The following is a 13,732-nucleotide window of genomic DNA, read 5'->3' on the forward strand; positions in this document are numbered from 1 at the left end:
ATTCGGGCTTGCAATTTGCAAACCATTAGGACACTTGGGTCAAAATTGAGAATCTCATCGAGCAAATTTTCTACATAGTAACAGAATATTCGGGATGGATTCGGTCTAAAAATTTTGATATATTCTCCCAAATATTATTGTAAAACTCTTCATTTATATCCTCTAAACTCAATAATTCAATTGTAATCTTCGTTGCATTCTGGATTTTGCCGTCCTTTTAGTCCTTATACGCGTCTCTTGTAACAGGTAAACTAAATTGGAAAGAAAAAAAAAATGTTCACTATTGAAGTGTGACTTGTTGATACGAGACCGTTGTCCTCTGGGTGGCCCAAAGGCTAGAATCTTCAAAGAACCCGAAGGGGTCCTGGGGCTGACGGTAGCATGGCCACTTAAATGGCCAAAGACAGAGCTAAAGGACCCCTTGCTCCTGTGACAATGGTCCCTTGGCCACTTGCTAGGCAGGGGACGATATCCCGAAGTCAGTCCTAGGAAGGACCAGGGGAAGCAACCCCGACGGGTGTACCAGGTACTGCAGGAAACCAAGAACCATATACCTCGATAATAAGCGGAGTAGAAGAATGCTGAAACGTCAATTATAAATAAGAACTTCATCACAAGAAGCAGAAGTTCAAAGATCCCATGATCGAATAACCCGACCGTTCAATCAGTCTGTGATACGTTGAACTTTGTTTGTGAAACAATGACGGAAATGAAAAGAAAGAAGAAGAAGCAAAGATCCAGAGTTTGAAAGTGCTGAGTTACGTGCCTCCACTCTCTCTCTCCCTCTCTCTGTGTCCTGTGGAGCATAGAATTGGATTCCCTGATAGTCACCACAACTCAACCCAGAAAAAAGCAGACATAAAGGTTCTCATCTCACAGCTGTTCTCTCGTCATGTCCACTTCCCCAGCTCGAAGACAAAAAGCTCTCCGACATTCCCATATCTGTCAATAGTTTGAATTTAAATGCTCGTACCTTGTGGCCCGGATCATGAGGTCCGAGGCCCTTTAATATGCCTAAACCCGAAAACTTGCTTGGTAACGATCTGGCACAGTTTCAAACCATTCGTATGTTTTGTGTTTTTCTGCGCCCCTATCCTCCTCTACTTCGTTGCCCTATGGGCATGGGAAAGGAACTGATGCCTGCCCGGTTTAGTTGTCATGACTTACATGTCGTTCTTTGTTTCCTTAATGTGGAAAAGGAACTGATGCCTGCCCAGTTTAGTTGCCCTATGGGCATGGAAAAGGAAGAATTTGATACTTTGCTTTGGTGATTTGTCGAAAGTTTTCTTATTGCTTTGTTTAAGCTGTGATAGCTCTTCTATCTCTATATGATCTATTAATTTGTTGAGCAGACACATTTGTCTTGCCTCTCCTCTTTCCCGATCTAAACTCTTGATCTGTTCTATGGATGACGGGCATGGTCTCTCTCTGTCTCTCTCGATCTGGCTGTGCTTCTTGCTTGTGTCTTTGTATATAAATCTTGAGTTCTCTTTTGGAATTCCGAGGATATATATATATATATGACTCACTCTAAGATTATGCCAAAGCATAGGGTTTTATTGCCCGAATTCTTTATCGGGTTAGTGGAAATCTATCATGAGCTGGCTCTACCTTATGCGACATCACCCTGTTGGATCCATGTCAATGATTTCCATGCGTTTGTTATTTCGCTTGGCGCTTGTCTAAGGACAGAGTCCAACAGGGTCGAAAAAGCTCAGGCAGAGCTTTCCATTGACTCAACCGTCTTTGTTCTTACATAATCTGCGACATTGCAAGATATTTAGGCCTCTATTCATATACGGCACACATTGAATTGTATCTAGGAAGTATGAGGACTTCATCTTCATCTTACTTGTGCTGTAAATAGAACGGTAGATGAGAATCATAAGACATAATTTCTTTTTCTTTTTCTTTTTTATCGGTAAAAGGGTAATAACTTCTATTCAAAAGATACAAAATTTACGTGAACTATATTGAATTTTCGAAGCTAAAGAACATGCTGTGTTTTCTGTTTGGGTTCAGGAATTCCAGGAGATGGAAGATGTTTGTTCCGTTCGGTGGCTCATGGGGTATATATTAGAGCCGGGAAGCAGTCTCCATCTGAAAGCCTACAAAAGGAACTGGCAGATGAGCTCAGAGCTAAAGTACGAACAGAGTTCTTTATAGTTTATCCGACCCATAATGATGTTCGCGCTTTCGACTTCCTTGTGTCTGGATTAGTTATATTGTGCATGAACTCTGAGCTCATAGAAGTTAATAAACGTCGAAAAGACATAGCCTAAAGCTCCTAATTATATCGACTGTCGGGTGAAATGATCTGTAATGTCTGATCAGTTTTGCTTTATCTACGTCCATTTTCGGGCACGGGCCTGTTCATCTTCAAACCTATTGAAATCTTCAATGGGTTTGACAGGTGGCCGATGAATTTATCAAGAGGAGGTCGGAAACTGAATGGTATGTACCGATCCCTTCAGATTTCGGCATGAAAACCTGGCTGTTCCAGAACCTGAGCTGACCAAACACTCTTTCATTGTCAGGTTTCTCGAAGAAGATTTTGACACATACGTAGGACAAATGCGACAGCCTCACATCTGGGGAGGAGAACCCGAACTTCTTATGTGCTCCCACGTCCTACAGTAAGTCCTTTGAACTTAATTCAGCATTACGCTCATCTATGTCCAAGTTCTATTCAATCTGATCCTAAGTAATATAATTGTATCGTGCACATTGTGAATGCGATTTTCCAGACTTTTTCTGATCCATGATCTACTCATGTATCTTCTTCTCCATGCTGAACCTGTATAACAGCTCTTTGGCAAAACCTTCCGAAAAGTGCACCCACTTCTTTTTATCCGATATTGAGCGTATTTGAAATAAATGATGTTATCTATATGTATATGTGTTCGTGTTCAATCTTTTCAGTACTTTCTGTTCCTAGAATGCCTATCACAGTCTACATGAAGGAGAGAAATGCCGGTACCCTCAAGGTTATTGCTGAATACGGTCAAGAATACAGTGCAGAAAACCCAATACGAGTCCTCTACCATGGATACGGACATTACGATGCATTGCTCAATCCGACTGGTGGCGAACTGTAAGTAATTCCGCTTCTCGTGATTCCTTTATGGAGATGCTCCACCTTCTTAATATTGGCTCTGAATCTTATCCTAGAAACTGTACTGTGGAAATACCACGATTTGTAAAATAGCATTCTCTTTATTTTCGATTGACAGAGGCACGAAGAGATGCATAGTGGCCTAATCTCTCATATACAGACAGGTTCACATCCACGCCCACGTAGAACATCTAACAGTCGGGTTCCCATCCGTGCCCATGAAGAACACATATCGAAATTGACTTCCCTATAATGATCGTACAACACCAATGCATTCTTCCGTTCAATCGTAATGGATCCATCGTTAACCCTGTCGTAACTTGATATTTGGTTGTACATTGTACTTTCCACTGCTAGACATTCTGCTATTATGTAATAGAATAAGTTAACATTATTGATATAGAGGCCTAAATGCTTTGGACTAGGGCTTGTTCGGGCCTCCGCTAGAAGCAGGGGATCCTCCAAAAATAGGCTTATGCCACTTAATGCAACGAGCACTGTATTCTTTAGTAAAAGGCGAAAGAATAGTTCGCTTGTAGCTTACTGCGTGGCTGCGTGATTTGGAACAGCTTGACGGGCTTCCCGTTTTATGATGGCTTTGAGGAGCTCTGCTTTCTTAAACTAATCGATCGATGTGGGAGAAAGAGGGGCTCCCAATTGCACGTGGAAGTCACGTGCCATCTGGACCAACAACAAGAGAAGAACATTCCTTCCTTTTGATTTTGGCTTTCATACACGAGCACTCATTCCTTGTTCATTTCATATCCTTTCTGGTTTCGAACTTTTCCTTCCAACTTTGGTGGTAATTGACGGGACGATACTTCCCGAAATATTCTCACGTTAGGACCTAATTGATCAGGTGCATGAAATTCGATTCAGTCTCACGCGCCATGAAAATGGCTATACTTCATCATGACTCGTCGAACTCAGTCTCGTTATTGATGATACGGTAAAAGGATTAGCATCGCTGATCACAATTTGTATATTTTGAAGTTAAAACTGGCACAATTTATTTGCGAGTCTTCATATATACTTCCGAGCCTTCGATACACTAAACATTTCATATTATAGTTCACCGATCTGGCTCAATATGGTAGTCCATCGATTTTCATGCAACGTCGATGCACAGTTCACTAAACTTCTATGAATACTCATCAATGATGTATCAAATATTGTTAGGATTGCGATTCTACCTAGGATCGGAAGGGACTCGTGGGATTGAGGATCGTAGAATCGAACCAAGGATCGCAAGATTCTATCTATAATTTTAAAAATATATACAAATAAAATGTATGTTTTTATGTCCATCACAACTCCTATTTACCATCACACGACTCTTATTTACCATAAAAAATTTATGTTTATATGATATCAAATTCTGAAAAGACCAATCACTAACAATAAGTCATTAGAAAAACACAAGGCATCATTCACAAGTTACCAAAAAATAAAATGACATTATCGAATAGAAGTAACAAGCAACAACAAAGAAAGAAAAGCATATCACACGTCATCGAAGTCATAATGAAAATCATCGCCATTAACACCGAACTCATCATCATCATTAGGATCAAATTTATCTTCTTGGGGAGCTACAAGTCATCAACTATAGCATTTGGGGCTTGACATATGAGCTTAACATGCATTGGCTTGGGAAAATTTATTAAAAATTACGTATAGTGTAAGATTACTAGAAGTCAGATAGAGATCTCACTAAGATCCTAGAATTTAGATCGTCGGAATAAGATCGGGATCGGAAGCTTGCCCATAGATCGTAAGATCCTAGGAGTCGACTCGAGATCTTGATAACCTTGGTCTCTTCTATTCGATAAGATTTTACATTAGATGGAGCATTATACTATAAATGATCAAGAGCATACGGTCAATCGCAAAATGTTAAAAAATCAGAATTGCAAATTTCTTTTATAGAATTAATGAAAAAAATGAAGGGTTTGGCGAGGTGGGCAGTCACACCCCCTAAAACTCCAGCGATGTTGGCAAATCCAGCAAGCAACCCTCAAGGCTTACTTGAAGCTCCCTCCCACGGGCCAATCAGCCTCAACAAACATTTCTGGCAATATACGAGACTTTTGCCTTCGAAGGACCACTACTACACGTAATTAAATAATGCGTTCAATGGACTCCACCTTAGATTAGGTCCAAACATTGGGCAATGACGCATTATTGCATTACAAATCTTGAACTTGGTCTTGTTTGGGCCTCCTACAAAGAAGGCCCTCCAAAAATTGGCGTATACCATTATATACGGCGAGCACACGGTATTCTTTAGTAAAAGGCGAAAGAATAGTTCGCTCTGTGTCACCGCATGGCTGCGTGAATAAAATAGGGTGATGGCCTTCGCTTTTATAGTCATGTCGACGAGCTCCACCTTCTCAACAGAGCGGTGTGGGATGAAAGGAAAATGATGAAACAATTTCCTTGCTTCTTTCTCCCACCTCACAAAAGTTCCTTCTTTATTGTCTCCTGCACCATTTTCTTCTTCGCGTCAGCATGTTATTAGCAAAAATTCCACTTTTTGGCCTCAATTTTCGATCTTCACCACCGGACCTGCCTGGCGAGATGAATAAAGTTCGTACATAGGCTCGTACATTACACCTATCGCAGCTGGATTCTAACTTATATGCACACACTTTTTTTAGATCAATGTCAGTATTGTACTGTCAACATTGTTGACAGTGTGCATATATGATCAAGACATTGTAGAACTGTTATGTTAATCGAAGGTAACGTTCTGTAAACAATAGTTTATGATCATAAAACATGCAATTTCTTCCTACATCAACTTTAAAAAATTTTACATTATAACAAGAAATATATTGTGAAATCACATAAATTGAGAAATATGTCATGACACGAACCGTGACTCAGTGCTAATTGTAAAATGGAACCCTTCTTCAACCGTAAGTAACAGACCGTAGTATCGATCGTTAACTAGTCCCTAGCTGGCGAGCCGATTCCAACATTGTACCACATGCTCCCACGCATATTACCTCTAAAATTTCTCAGGAAGAAACCTCAGCTAAGATCAACATTGCTAGATAGAGCATTCACGACTGAGCTAATAATACCATCCGATACAAGATCGACCAGCAAAATCTCAAAAATTCCATGCCCTACGAACCAATTTTGCAGCTTTCATGCAATTGCCTGGATTATTTACTTTTATTGTAGCCCATCTTTACTCGACGATAGAGACGGATGCCGAACAATGAAACTCCCCACAGTAATAAACACGCAGTTAATCCATCTTTTTCTGTATGGAGTAACATCATCGCACTTAAAATTCGGAATCCAGGACCAATCCCATTTCTACTTCAGACTCATTAAATAGAATTTATCCACAGCTAGGGCCCCCGTCAAATGGGCCGCCGAATATCATAAAAATGAAAAATGAAATGAGCCCAAATCCGGAAAAATATTTTCTACTGAGGTTTGTTGGGACTCTGCTAAGAGCAGAGGGCCCTCCAAAAATTGGCGTATGCCACTATATGCGGCGAGCACACGGTATTCTTTAGTAAAAGGCGAAAGAATAGTTCGCTCTGTGCTCACCGCGTGACTGCGTGGTTTGAAAAGAATGATGGGCCTCCCTTTTATAGGCTTTTGTCCGAGCTCTACCTCTTCAGCTGGCCGATGTGGGACAAATGGAAAACTCGCATTCTCTCTAACCTACCCCCCCGGGGCGGCACGCGGAAGTTACGTGCTTCTTGGCCCCCAATCAGTCCACGAACTTCTCCGTAGCTCACTGTCGGATTGATTCGCCTTTTCTTCCTCCTCCTCCCTCGAGCTGCCGTCTGCCGTCAATGCACTGCTTAGCAACGGTATTTCTCCATCAGTCTTCTCGAGCATTTCGGGGCTGTGTCGTGTCTTACTGAGATGAACTGGAGCTCGTACTCGAAGCATCGTCGTACGTCCTCATCCGGAATTCCCCAGCTGATTGTTCATTGTTTTGCTTTTTCACATTTTTCATTGAGTCTATGATCCAGTAAGATTCTTTGGATGGAGTGGGGGAGGTGTTGAGTGGGAGGACGCATGTTCTCGAATATTATGGGGCCGGACCATTTCGATTCCCCAGTCGCTGACTAATTTTAAGCATTAAACTATTCGGGGAAAATCTTGAATGTTGAGCTCGATAATCTAAAAATATTCGCTGATGACGTACTTGATAGTTCATACATTGTATGTATAATTCTCGTATTCTGGTCATTGACGTTTTGTGCGGCTGGTTACTGTCTCAGTGCTACTTGTCATGTATACAGCGGAACTGCTTGCGTGATGGGCAGGCCTGTCTGGCTCTAATCAATTCATGCCGTCTGCAAAGTTTTGATTTTTCTGATGCTATTTGCCGGTTTGCGTGGAGGAACGATAGTGTGAAAGATGCAATAGGAATTCCCTTTTGCGTAGATAATCACGAGAGGCGGAGGGGTGCTACTGCTGCTTGTGCTATCCTTTGAGATGCTGACGATTCACAGTCACTGATCACCTGGAAGGTTCACCAGTTCCAACTCTGTGTGTTTCATCATCATCTTGGAAACATCTCTAAGGCACAGTTCCAATTTCAGGGTACTGATTTGTACTGCTTGCGGAATTGATACTGAGGCTGTTTAATTTCCTTTCAAGAACTCGTATCCACTCCCTTTCTGTGTTCTTGGTTTGGGTGGCTATCAACCAGGGTTGACTTGACTTTGCAGAGAGGAGCCTGAAGGATGAAGCTCACACCAAGGGAGATTGACAAATTGGGCTTGCACAACGCTGGGTTCCTTGCACAGAAGCGGCTCGCCCGGGGCCTCAGGCTGAACTACACTGAAGCTGTAGCATTAATTGCTGCCCAGGTTTGTGGTCATTTGATAACCTTACTGATTACGGTTGCTGAAAGTAGATGAAAGGGTTGTTTGATTTTCTTCAGTGAATTCATGTGGTCTTGCTGATTTAGTCTGTTTTCTCTTATAGATATTGGAATTTGTTCGTGATGGTGAGAAAACTGTGGCGGAGCTGATGGATATAGGGAAACAACTTCTAGGAAGGTAGGACACATTCTATAATACCGGTGTTCTCATGTATGCAACTTTCAGGAGGGTATTGTCCATCGCTCTTGAGTATAATCATCATAATCAAGCTATGGTTGTCCATTCTGCTTCACATTGAATAAATGATGAATGCAACAGCACTGTTGAAAAGGTTGCTAATTTCTACTGTATTAATTTTAACAGGAGACAGGTTCTTCCAGCTGTTCCACATCTTTTGCATACAGTACAGGTGTTATTACCTCCATTTGTAAACTGTAACTTCTTAATTTTACGCTATTCTTGAAATTGTGTGGACAAATTCTTAAATTTTATTTTGCCAGTGGTCTTAGTTCTGATACTCTTGGTACAGATAGAAGGGACATTTCGTGACGGTACTAAGTTGATTACCGTTCATGATCCGATTGCCATGGAAGATGGAAATCTTGAGTTTGCTTTACATGGTTCTTTTCTTCCTGGTATGAATAAACATTTTCAGATATCACTGACTTTAAGTTTTCAACATGAGGTTTTAGCATATGAAATCTACTCAATTAACCTACCGACTTTGACTTAGTCCTTTTAACTTCCAGCATGGTTTTGGCCATGTACTGATGTTGTGAAGTTTCCTTTGCAGTTCCCTCAGTAGACAAATTTCCTCCAATAGAGGACAATAAAATACCGGGTGAAATCATCTTTGGCAGTGGAAATATTGCAATTAACCAAGGACGAAAGGCAATAATTCTCAAAGTCACAAACACAGGGGACAGGCCAATTCAGGTGTTTAATCCAGTTTCTTTTTTAGCTTTTGAACTCATGAACAGTGTGGTAACCTACAATTATTCCTCTCCTGTTTCATGTGATCAATTTCAGGACTGAATTGATCTTGCAAAATTTTTTTCCCTAAAAAAAAAAAAGCTGATGCCTATGATGAACAGATTGTCAATGCTTGTATCAGATCTGCAAACCTAATTCTTTTAAGGGTTTAAATTTTTCCCCCTTTCTTTGAGTGAATGACATTTTATATCGAGAAGGTTCAGGATTACCTCACAGAAAAAGTTAACAATGCTTTTTAGATGTGAAATTTATTATCTAATAGTTCCACTATTTGCACTTCTTTCTCTTAGTGAAGTTGCGGTGATTTTATTTATTTTTCAGGTGGGCAGCCACTATCAATTCATTGAGGTGAACCCCTTCTTGGTTTTTGATAGGAGAAAGGCGTATGGTATGCGCTTGAATATTCCAGCCGGAACAGCTACAAGATTCGAGGTTGATTTTTCTTTTCAACTTCTAATTGGTGCATTCAGTGTGTATTTCATGACATTTACCTTTCCCTGTCTATGAATTTAACTTAAGACTGGAACTTTGTATAAATATGATGTGATAATGTAGCATCTCATATTAAACTGCTAAGTTTTGAGAAAAAGGTTCTTTTGAACACTTGAAATGAAACTTGTTTTACTTTTGCAGCCGGGAGAAACTAAAAGTGTCATACTTGTAAGCATTGGTGGCAAAAGGGTGATCAGAGGAGGACATGGCATCGTTGATGGTCCTGTTCATGTTTCTAAATGCCCGGGAATAATGGATACTTTAACTCATAGAGGAATCAGGAGTCCAGAAGAAGCGAGTGCAAGGTTTTTAAATTCTGTCCCAGCGCGTTTATAGTGTTCAACTTCATTGATGAAAACAACTTAACATTTCTCAAAATGATTTTGCAGTGAAGGTTTCACTGAAGTATCCTCTACTTTCACCAAATTTATATCTCGTGAGGCATATGCTAACATGTATGGCCCGACTACTGGTGACAAAGTATTACTTAGTGATACGAATTTATATGCCGAAATTGAAAAGGATTGTGCTGCTTATGGGGATGAATGTGTGTTTGGAGGTGGAAAAGTTATAAGAGATGGAATGGGACAACACCAGTGTTGTGGGCACCAAGCAGCTGATGCTCTTGATACGGTCATAACCAATGCTGTAATCATCGACTACACTGGAATATTCAAGTCAGACATTGGAATTAAAGGCGGTCGTATTACTGCCCTTGGGAAGGCAGGAAACCCAGATATCATGGATGGCATCTCTCCTAATATGACTGTTGGGGTAAGATCATGAATGAGCAGACAAGCATGTCTAGCAAGACTGCTACTACTCTTTCAACCTGTTTGTCTTTAGTATGAGGCCGACACTGAATTTTCTTTTGCCCATATATGATTAAGGCTAACACCGAGGTTATTGCTGGAGAAGGGATGATTGTAACTGCAGGAGGGATAGACTGTCACGTACATTTCATATGCCCTCAACTGGCATATGAGGCAATTTCAAGTGGTGAGATTTCTTAGCAAAAAGTAATAAAGTTTCTTCAGTTAGCCATCCTTTGGCTGGAAAATTATTCATTTCCAATGCATGTAGAGTGAAATAATGTTAGTAGCAGGGCATGCTATTTATGAATCTTTGGAGCTAATGATTGTAAACTTCCACAAGCGATGGTCATTACATTTAGTTACACTTCCTGGGCAATTGATGATTGTCAATTTCTGGAAGTTGCGGTCATCGAAATTTACATAATATTTCTGGGCTCATCTACCTTGACATATTAGTTTGGGTAATAGAGAATGAAACAGAACAATGTCTATAAATTGATTCTCTCGGAGTTTGTAATGCCTTCAGGCATCACAACGCTAATTGGAGGTGGAACTGGACCGGCTGATGGGACTCGTGCAACAACCTGTACACCTGCACCATCACAAATGAAATTGATGTTGCAATCAACAGATGACTTGCCCCTGAATTTTGGTTTCACAGGCAAGGTACGCCGAGGTTTTCCTCTGCATATAACCTGATGTTTCAAATTAAGCAAGCGATTCTGTATGTGGGTAAGCATGTTTGCCTAGTTATTGGTACTGGTTTATATTTCAGGGTAATACTTCCAAACACGAGGAACTGGATGAAATAATCAGGGCTGGGGCAATGGGACTGAAGCTCCATGAGGACTGGGGAACTACTCCAGCAGCCATAGACAATTGTTTGACTGTTGCAGATAGGTATGATATACAGGTGAGTATCACTTTGTGTTACGCTTTTATGCTTCTCAGATCTTCATCGAGCATTTCTTTAGTAATTTTTACTTGTATCTGGATACGACAGGTTAATATCCACACTGACACATTGAATGAATCTGGATTTGTGGAACATACCATTGCCGCATTTAAAGGAAGAACTATCCATACTTATCATAGGTGGGTTGCATTATACATTAGGGACTCGGAGGACAGAATCTTATTATGCTGTGCTCATTTAGTGCTTGTTTGGGATTGCGGGAAATTATGGATGGGTGGGTTATGGAGGGTTATGCCCATTTCTATACAAATTTGTATAGAAATTCTCGTAACCCCACCTAACCCTCAATCCAAACAACCACTTAATAGACATTGGGAGGATAAGACTTATCTGACCCATTCAAACTCCTTTGCAGTGAAGGTGCAGGAGGGGGTCATGCCCCGGATATCATCAAAGTATGCGGTGTTAAGAATGTCCTGCCCTCATCTACGAATCCCACAAGGCCATATACTTCCAACACGATTGATGAGCACCTTGATATGCTGGTAATGTGTAGGAAATATGCTTGAGTGTTTTATTTCATGAATAATTAATTACCTTTTAAAGCCATCGATGTGGTATGTATAGATGGTTTGCCATCATCTTGATAAGGACATTCCTGAAGATGTAGCTTTTGCTGAATCAAGAATAAGGGCTGAAACAATTGCTGCTGAAGACATTTTGCATGATATGGGAGCAATCAGCATAATATCCTCGGACTCACAGGCTATGGGTCGTATTGGAGAGGTCGGTTGCGCTCTCTTCTCACTGGCTCGACCAAGTAACAATATCAACTTTTCATCAAGTGACTATTTTTGAGACGTAAGCTAAAGAAATACTAATAAATTTGTTGGCACTAACCTTAGCCTGTTGACTTCGTTGACTAGGTCATTAGCCGCACTTGGCAAACTGCTCATAAGATGAAATCGCAGAGGGGATCAATTGAGCCAAGTGGATCAGAAAACGATAACCTGCGCATCAAACGATACATTGCCAAGTACACGATAAATCCAGCAATAGCTAATGGCATCTCTCATTTGGTTGGTTCTGTTGAGGTAATGCTTGTTCTGCTGGAAGATGGTTCTGAAGCATGGAGTAATGGTTTGGAAAAACATATTTTCTTTTTCGCTCGTGAAGTCGGCATCTATGAGAATTTGAATGTAAAACTTTTGTCACTGTATTTCTGTCATTGCAGGCGGGGAAGTTGGCGGATTTGGTTTTATGGAAGCCTTCTTTCTTTGGGGCGAAACCGGAAATGGTGATCAAAGGTGGCACCATCGCATGGGCAAATATGGGTGACCCAAATGCAAGCATCCCCACGCCCGAACCGGTAATCAAAGTTTATTTGTTGTGGACTTACTTGCTTTTCACATGTCAGCCCAACCCATATTTGATTTCTCGTATCCATAGATTGATTCAAGGTGGACTTATAGTCATAACAATTGGAAGTTATACGATCACTGGAATAAGTTACACAGGACTAGCAGTTGAAGAGATTAATTGATAAAGGTCCAGGATAGACTAGCTGAACTAGATTTTCTCTAGCCTAGTAGAGGACCAAGCACAGATCGGAGAGGCAAGTGCTTTGGTGTTCTTGTTTGTTTGATAAAACGAATCTCTCGTCTCAGGTGTTAATGAGGCCCATGTTTGGAGCCTTTGGCAAGGCTGGAAGTGCCAACTCAATTGCTTTCGTGAGCAAGGCAAGTCCATCATCCTCATTTTTAATTTGTTTTTCGTGTTTACGATTCATGAAACATCTATATCATTCTTCTCTATCTGCGAGCAGGCAGCTGCCCGTGCTGATGTGAAAGCCCAGTATAGATTGAATAAGTGTGTGGAAGCTGTACAGAATGTTCGAGGGCTCACGAAACTGGACATGAAGCTGAACGATGCGCTACCGAGCATCACAGTTGACCCCGAGACCTACATGGTCACTGCAGATGGAGAGGTTCTGAGCTGTGGCCCGGCAGACTCAGTTCCCCTGTCCAGAAATTATTTTCTCTTCTAGCTTGCCTCGCCTTATAATAATCTCATGACAGCTCCTGCACTGCCGTTCCAAGCCTGAGCGAACATTGCATGCCGTGTGTATTTTTCATTATCATACGTTAGCTTATGGTTACATCATTATCTCCTGGTGGGCCTGGAAGGCAAGGCAATTTAACCCCCCCATACTGGCGAAAATTACTCGAAAATCATTCATAGTGCCCAACCCGAATTTGGATCCTACATATCGGGTCCAATAGCAGTGGATACTATTAAAGGTCTACATTCAATCTTTATTACCCGATCACAAGCATAGCTTTGTCCGACGTAAACATCCGGTTTTTTAATCTGAGGGGGAGGGGAGAAAATGAACCTGAAACGAACCTGACGCAGTTCAAGTTAAATACGAAGACTCCTAAAAAACTCACCTGGAATGGTGCCTTCCTGCAATCAGATGGAAAGTGAACTTACCATTGGGAGCTAGTAGGGTGATTGGTTTCGGGTACTCTGTATT

At 41.1% G+C, this 13,732-nt stretch overlaps 2 protein-coding genes and 3 non-coding genes across 12 annotated transcripts; 2 read left to right on the forward strand and 3 right to left on the reverse strand.

Moving 5' to 3' along the window:
- Positions 1-900: 900 nt before the first annotated feature.
- LOC116198676 (OVARIAN TUMOR DOMAIN-containing deubiquitinating enzyme 4-like) lies at positions 901-3,877 on the forward strand. 2 transcript variants are annotated; one of them, XM_031528887.1, is made up of 6 exons: positions 901-1,035; positions 2,023-2,144; positions 2,414-2,454; positions 2,538-2,636; positions 2,939-3,094; positions 3,234-3,877. In XM_031528887.1, exons 1-6 carry the CDS (start codon positions 1,011-1,013, stop codon positions 3,259-3,261), a joined length of 471 nt encoding a protein of 156 aa, XP_031384747.1. In that variant the 5' UTR covers positions 901-1,010; the 3' UTR covers positions 3,262-3,877. The 2 variants fall into 2 exon arrangements, with proteins under 2 accessions (XP_031384747.1, XP_031384749.1); XM_031528889.1 differs by lacking the exon at positions 901-1,035 and adding an exon at positions 1,073-1,420.
- LOC116202104 lies at positions 3,554-3,668 on the reverse strand. Its single transcript, XR_004155987.1, has one exon. It is a non-coding gene; the product is annotated as a U5 spliceosomal RNA (small nuclear RNA).
- Positions 3,878-5,331: 1,454 nt separating the features above from the next.
- On the reverse strand, positions 5,332-5,447 carry LOC116202103. The gene has a single exon (XR_004155986.1). It is a non-coding gene; the product is annotated as a U5 spliceosomal RNA (small nuclear RNA).
- A 1,129-nt stretch (positions 5,448-6,576) lies between these two features.
- Positions 6,577-6,694, reverse strand: LOC116202102. The gene has a single exon (XR_004155985.1). It is a non-coding gene; the product is annotated as a U5 spliceosomal RNA (small nuclear RNA).
- Positions 6,695-6,751: 57 nt separating this feature from the next.
- Positions 6,752-13,402, forward strand: LOC116200730 (urease). 7 transcript variants are annotated; one of them, XM_031531588.1, is made up of 20 exons: positions 6,752-7,040; positions 7,372-7,696; positions 7,825-7,965; positions 8,084-8,157; positions 8,344-8,389; positions 8,510-8,615; positions 8,774-8,916; positions 9,295-9,405; positions 9,607-9,770; positions 9,855-10,239; positions 10,356-10,464; positions 10,807-10,946; positions 11,056-11,193; positions 11,284-11,375; positions 11,612-11,741; positions 11,824-11,982; positions 12,123-12,290; positions 12,431-12,565; positions 12,864-12,935; positions 13,022-13,402. In XM_031531588.1, exons 3-20 carry the CDS (start codon positions 7,840-7,842, stop codon positions 13,241-13,243), a joined length of 2,520 nt encoding a protein of 839 aa, XP_031387448.1. In that variant the 5' UTR covers positions 6,752-7,040; positions 7,372-7,696; positions 7,825-7,839; the 3' UTR covers positions 13,244-13,402. The 7 variants fall into 7 exon arrangements, with proteins under 7 accessions (XP_031387448.1, XP_031387452.1, XP_031387447.1 ...); XM_031531592.1 differs by having other exon boundaries at positions 7,393-7,696; positions 7,806-7,965; XM_031531587.1 differs by having other exon boundaries at positions 7,393-7,696.
- Positions 13,403-13,732: the final 330 nt, after the last annotated feature.

The sequence above is a fragment of the Punica granatum genome, chromosome 3 (assembly GCF_007655135.1).
Source record: "Punica granatum isolate Tunisia-2019 chromosome 3, ASM765513v2, whole genome shotgun sequence".
Taxonomy (NCBI): domain Eukaryota; kingdom Viridiplantae; phylum Streptophyta; class Magnoliopsida; order Myrtales; family Lythraceae; genus Punica; species Punica granatum.

Bases quoted from the DNA above. Each gene is read 5' to 3' on its own strand.
- LOC116198676 (XM_031528887.1), top strand. From the start codon at position 1,011: ATGCCTAAACCCGAAAACTTGCTTG. The intron at 1,036-2,022 runs GTAACGATCTGG...GTTTGGGTTCAG, and splicing joins TAAACCCGAAAACTTGCTTG to GAATTCCAGGAGATGGAAGA. The intron at 3,095-3,233 runs GTAAGTAATTCC...TTCGATTGACAG, and splicing joins AATCCGACTGGTGGCGAACT to AGGCACGAAGAGATGCATAG.
- LOC116200730 (XM_031531588.1), top strand. From the start codon at position 7,840: ATGAAGCTCACACCAAGGGAGATTGACAAATTGGGCTTGCACAACGCT. The intron at 8,390-8,509 runs GTGTTATTACCT...CTCTTGGTACAG, and splicing joins ATCTTTTGCATACAGTACAG to ATAGAAGGGACATTTCGTGA. The intron at 10,947-11,055 runs GTACGCCGAGGT...TTTATATTTCAG, and splicing joins ATTTTGGTTTCACAGGCAAG to GGTAATACTTCCAAACACGA.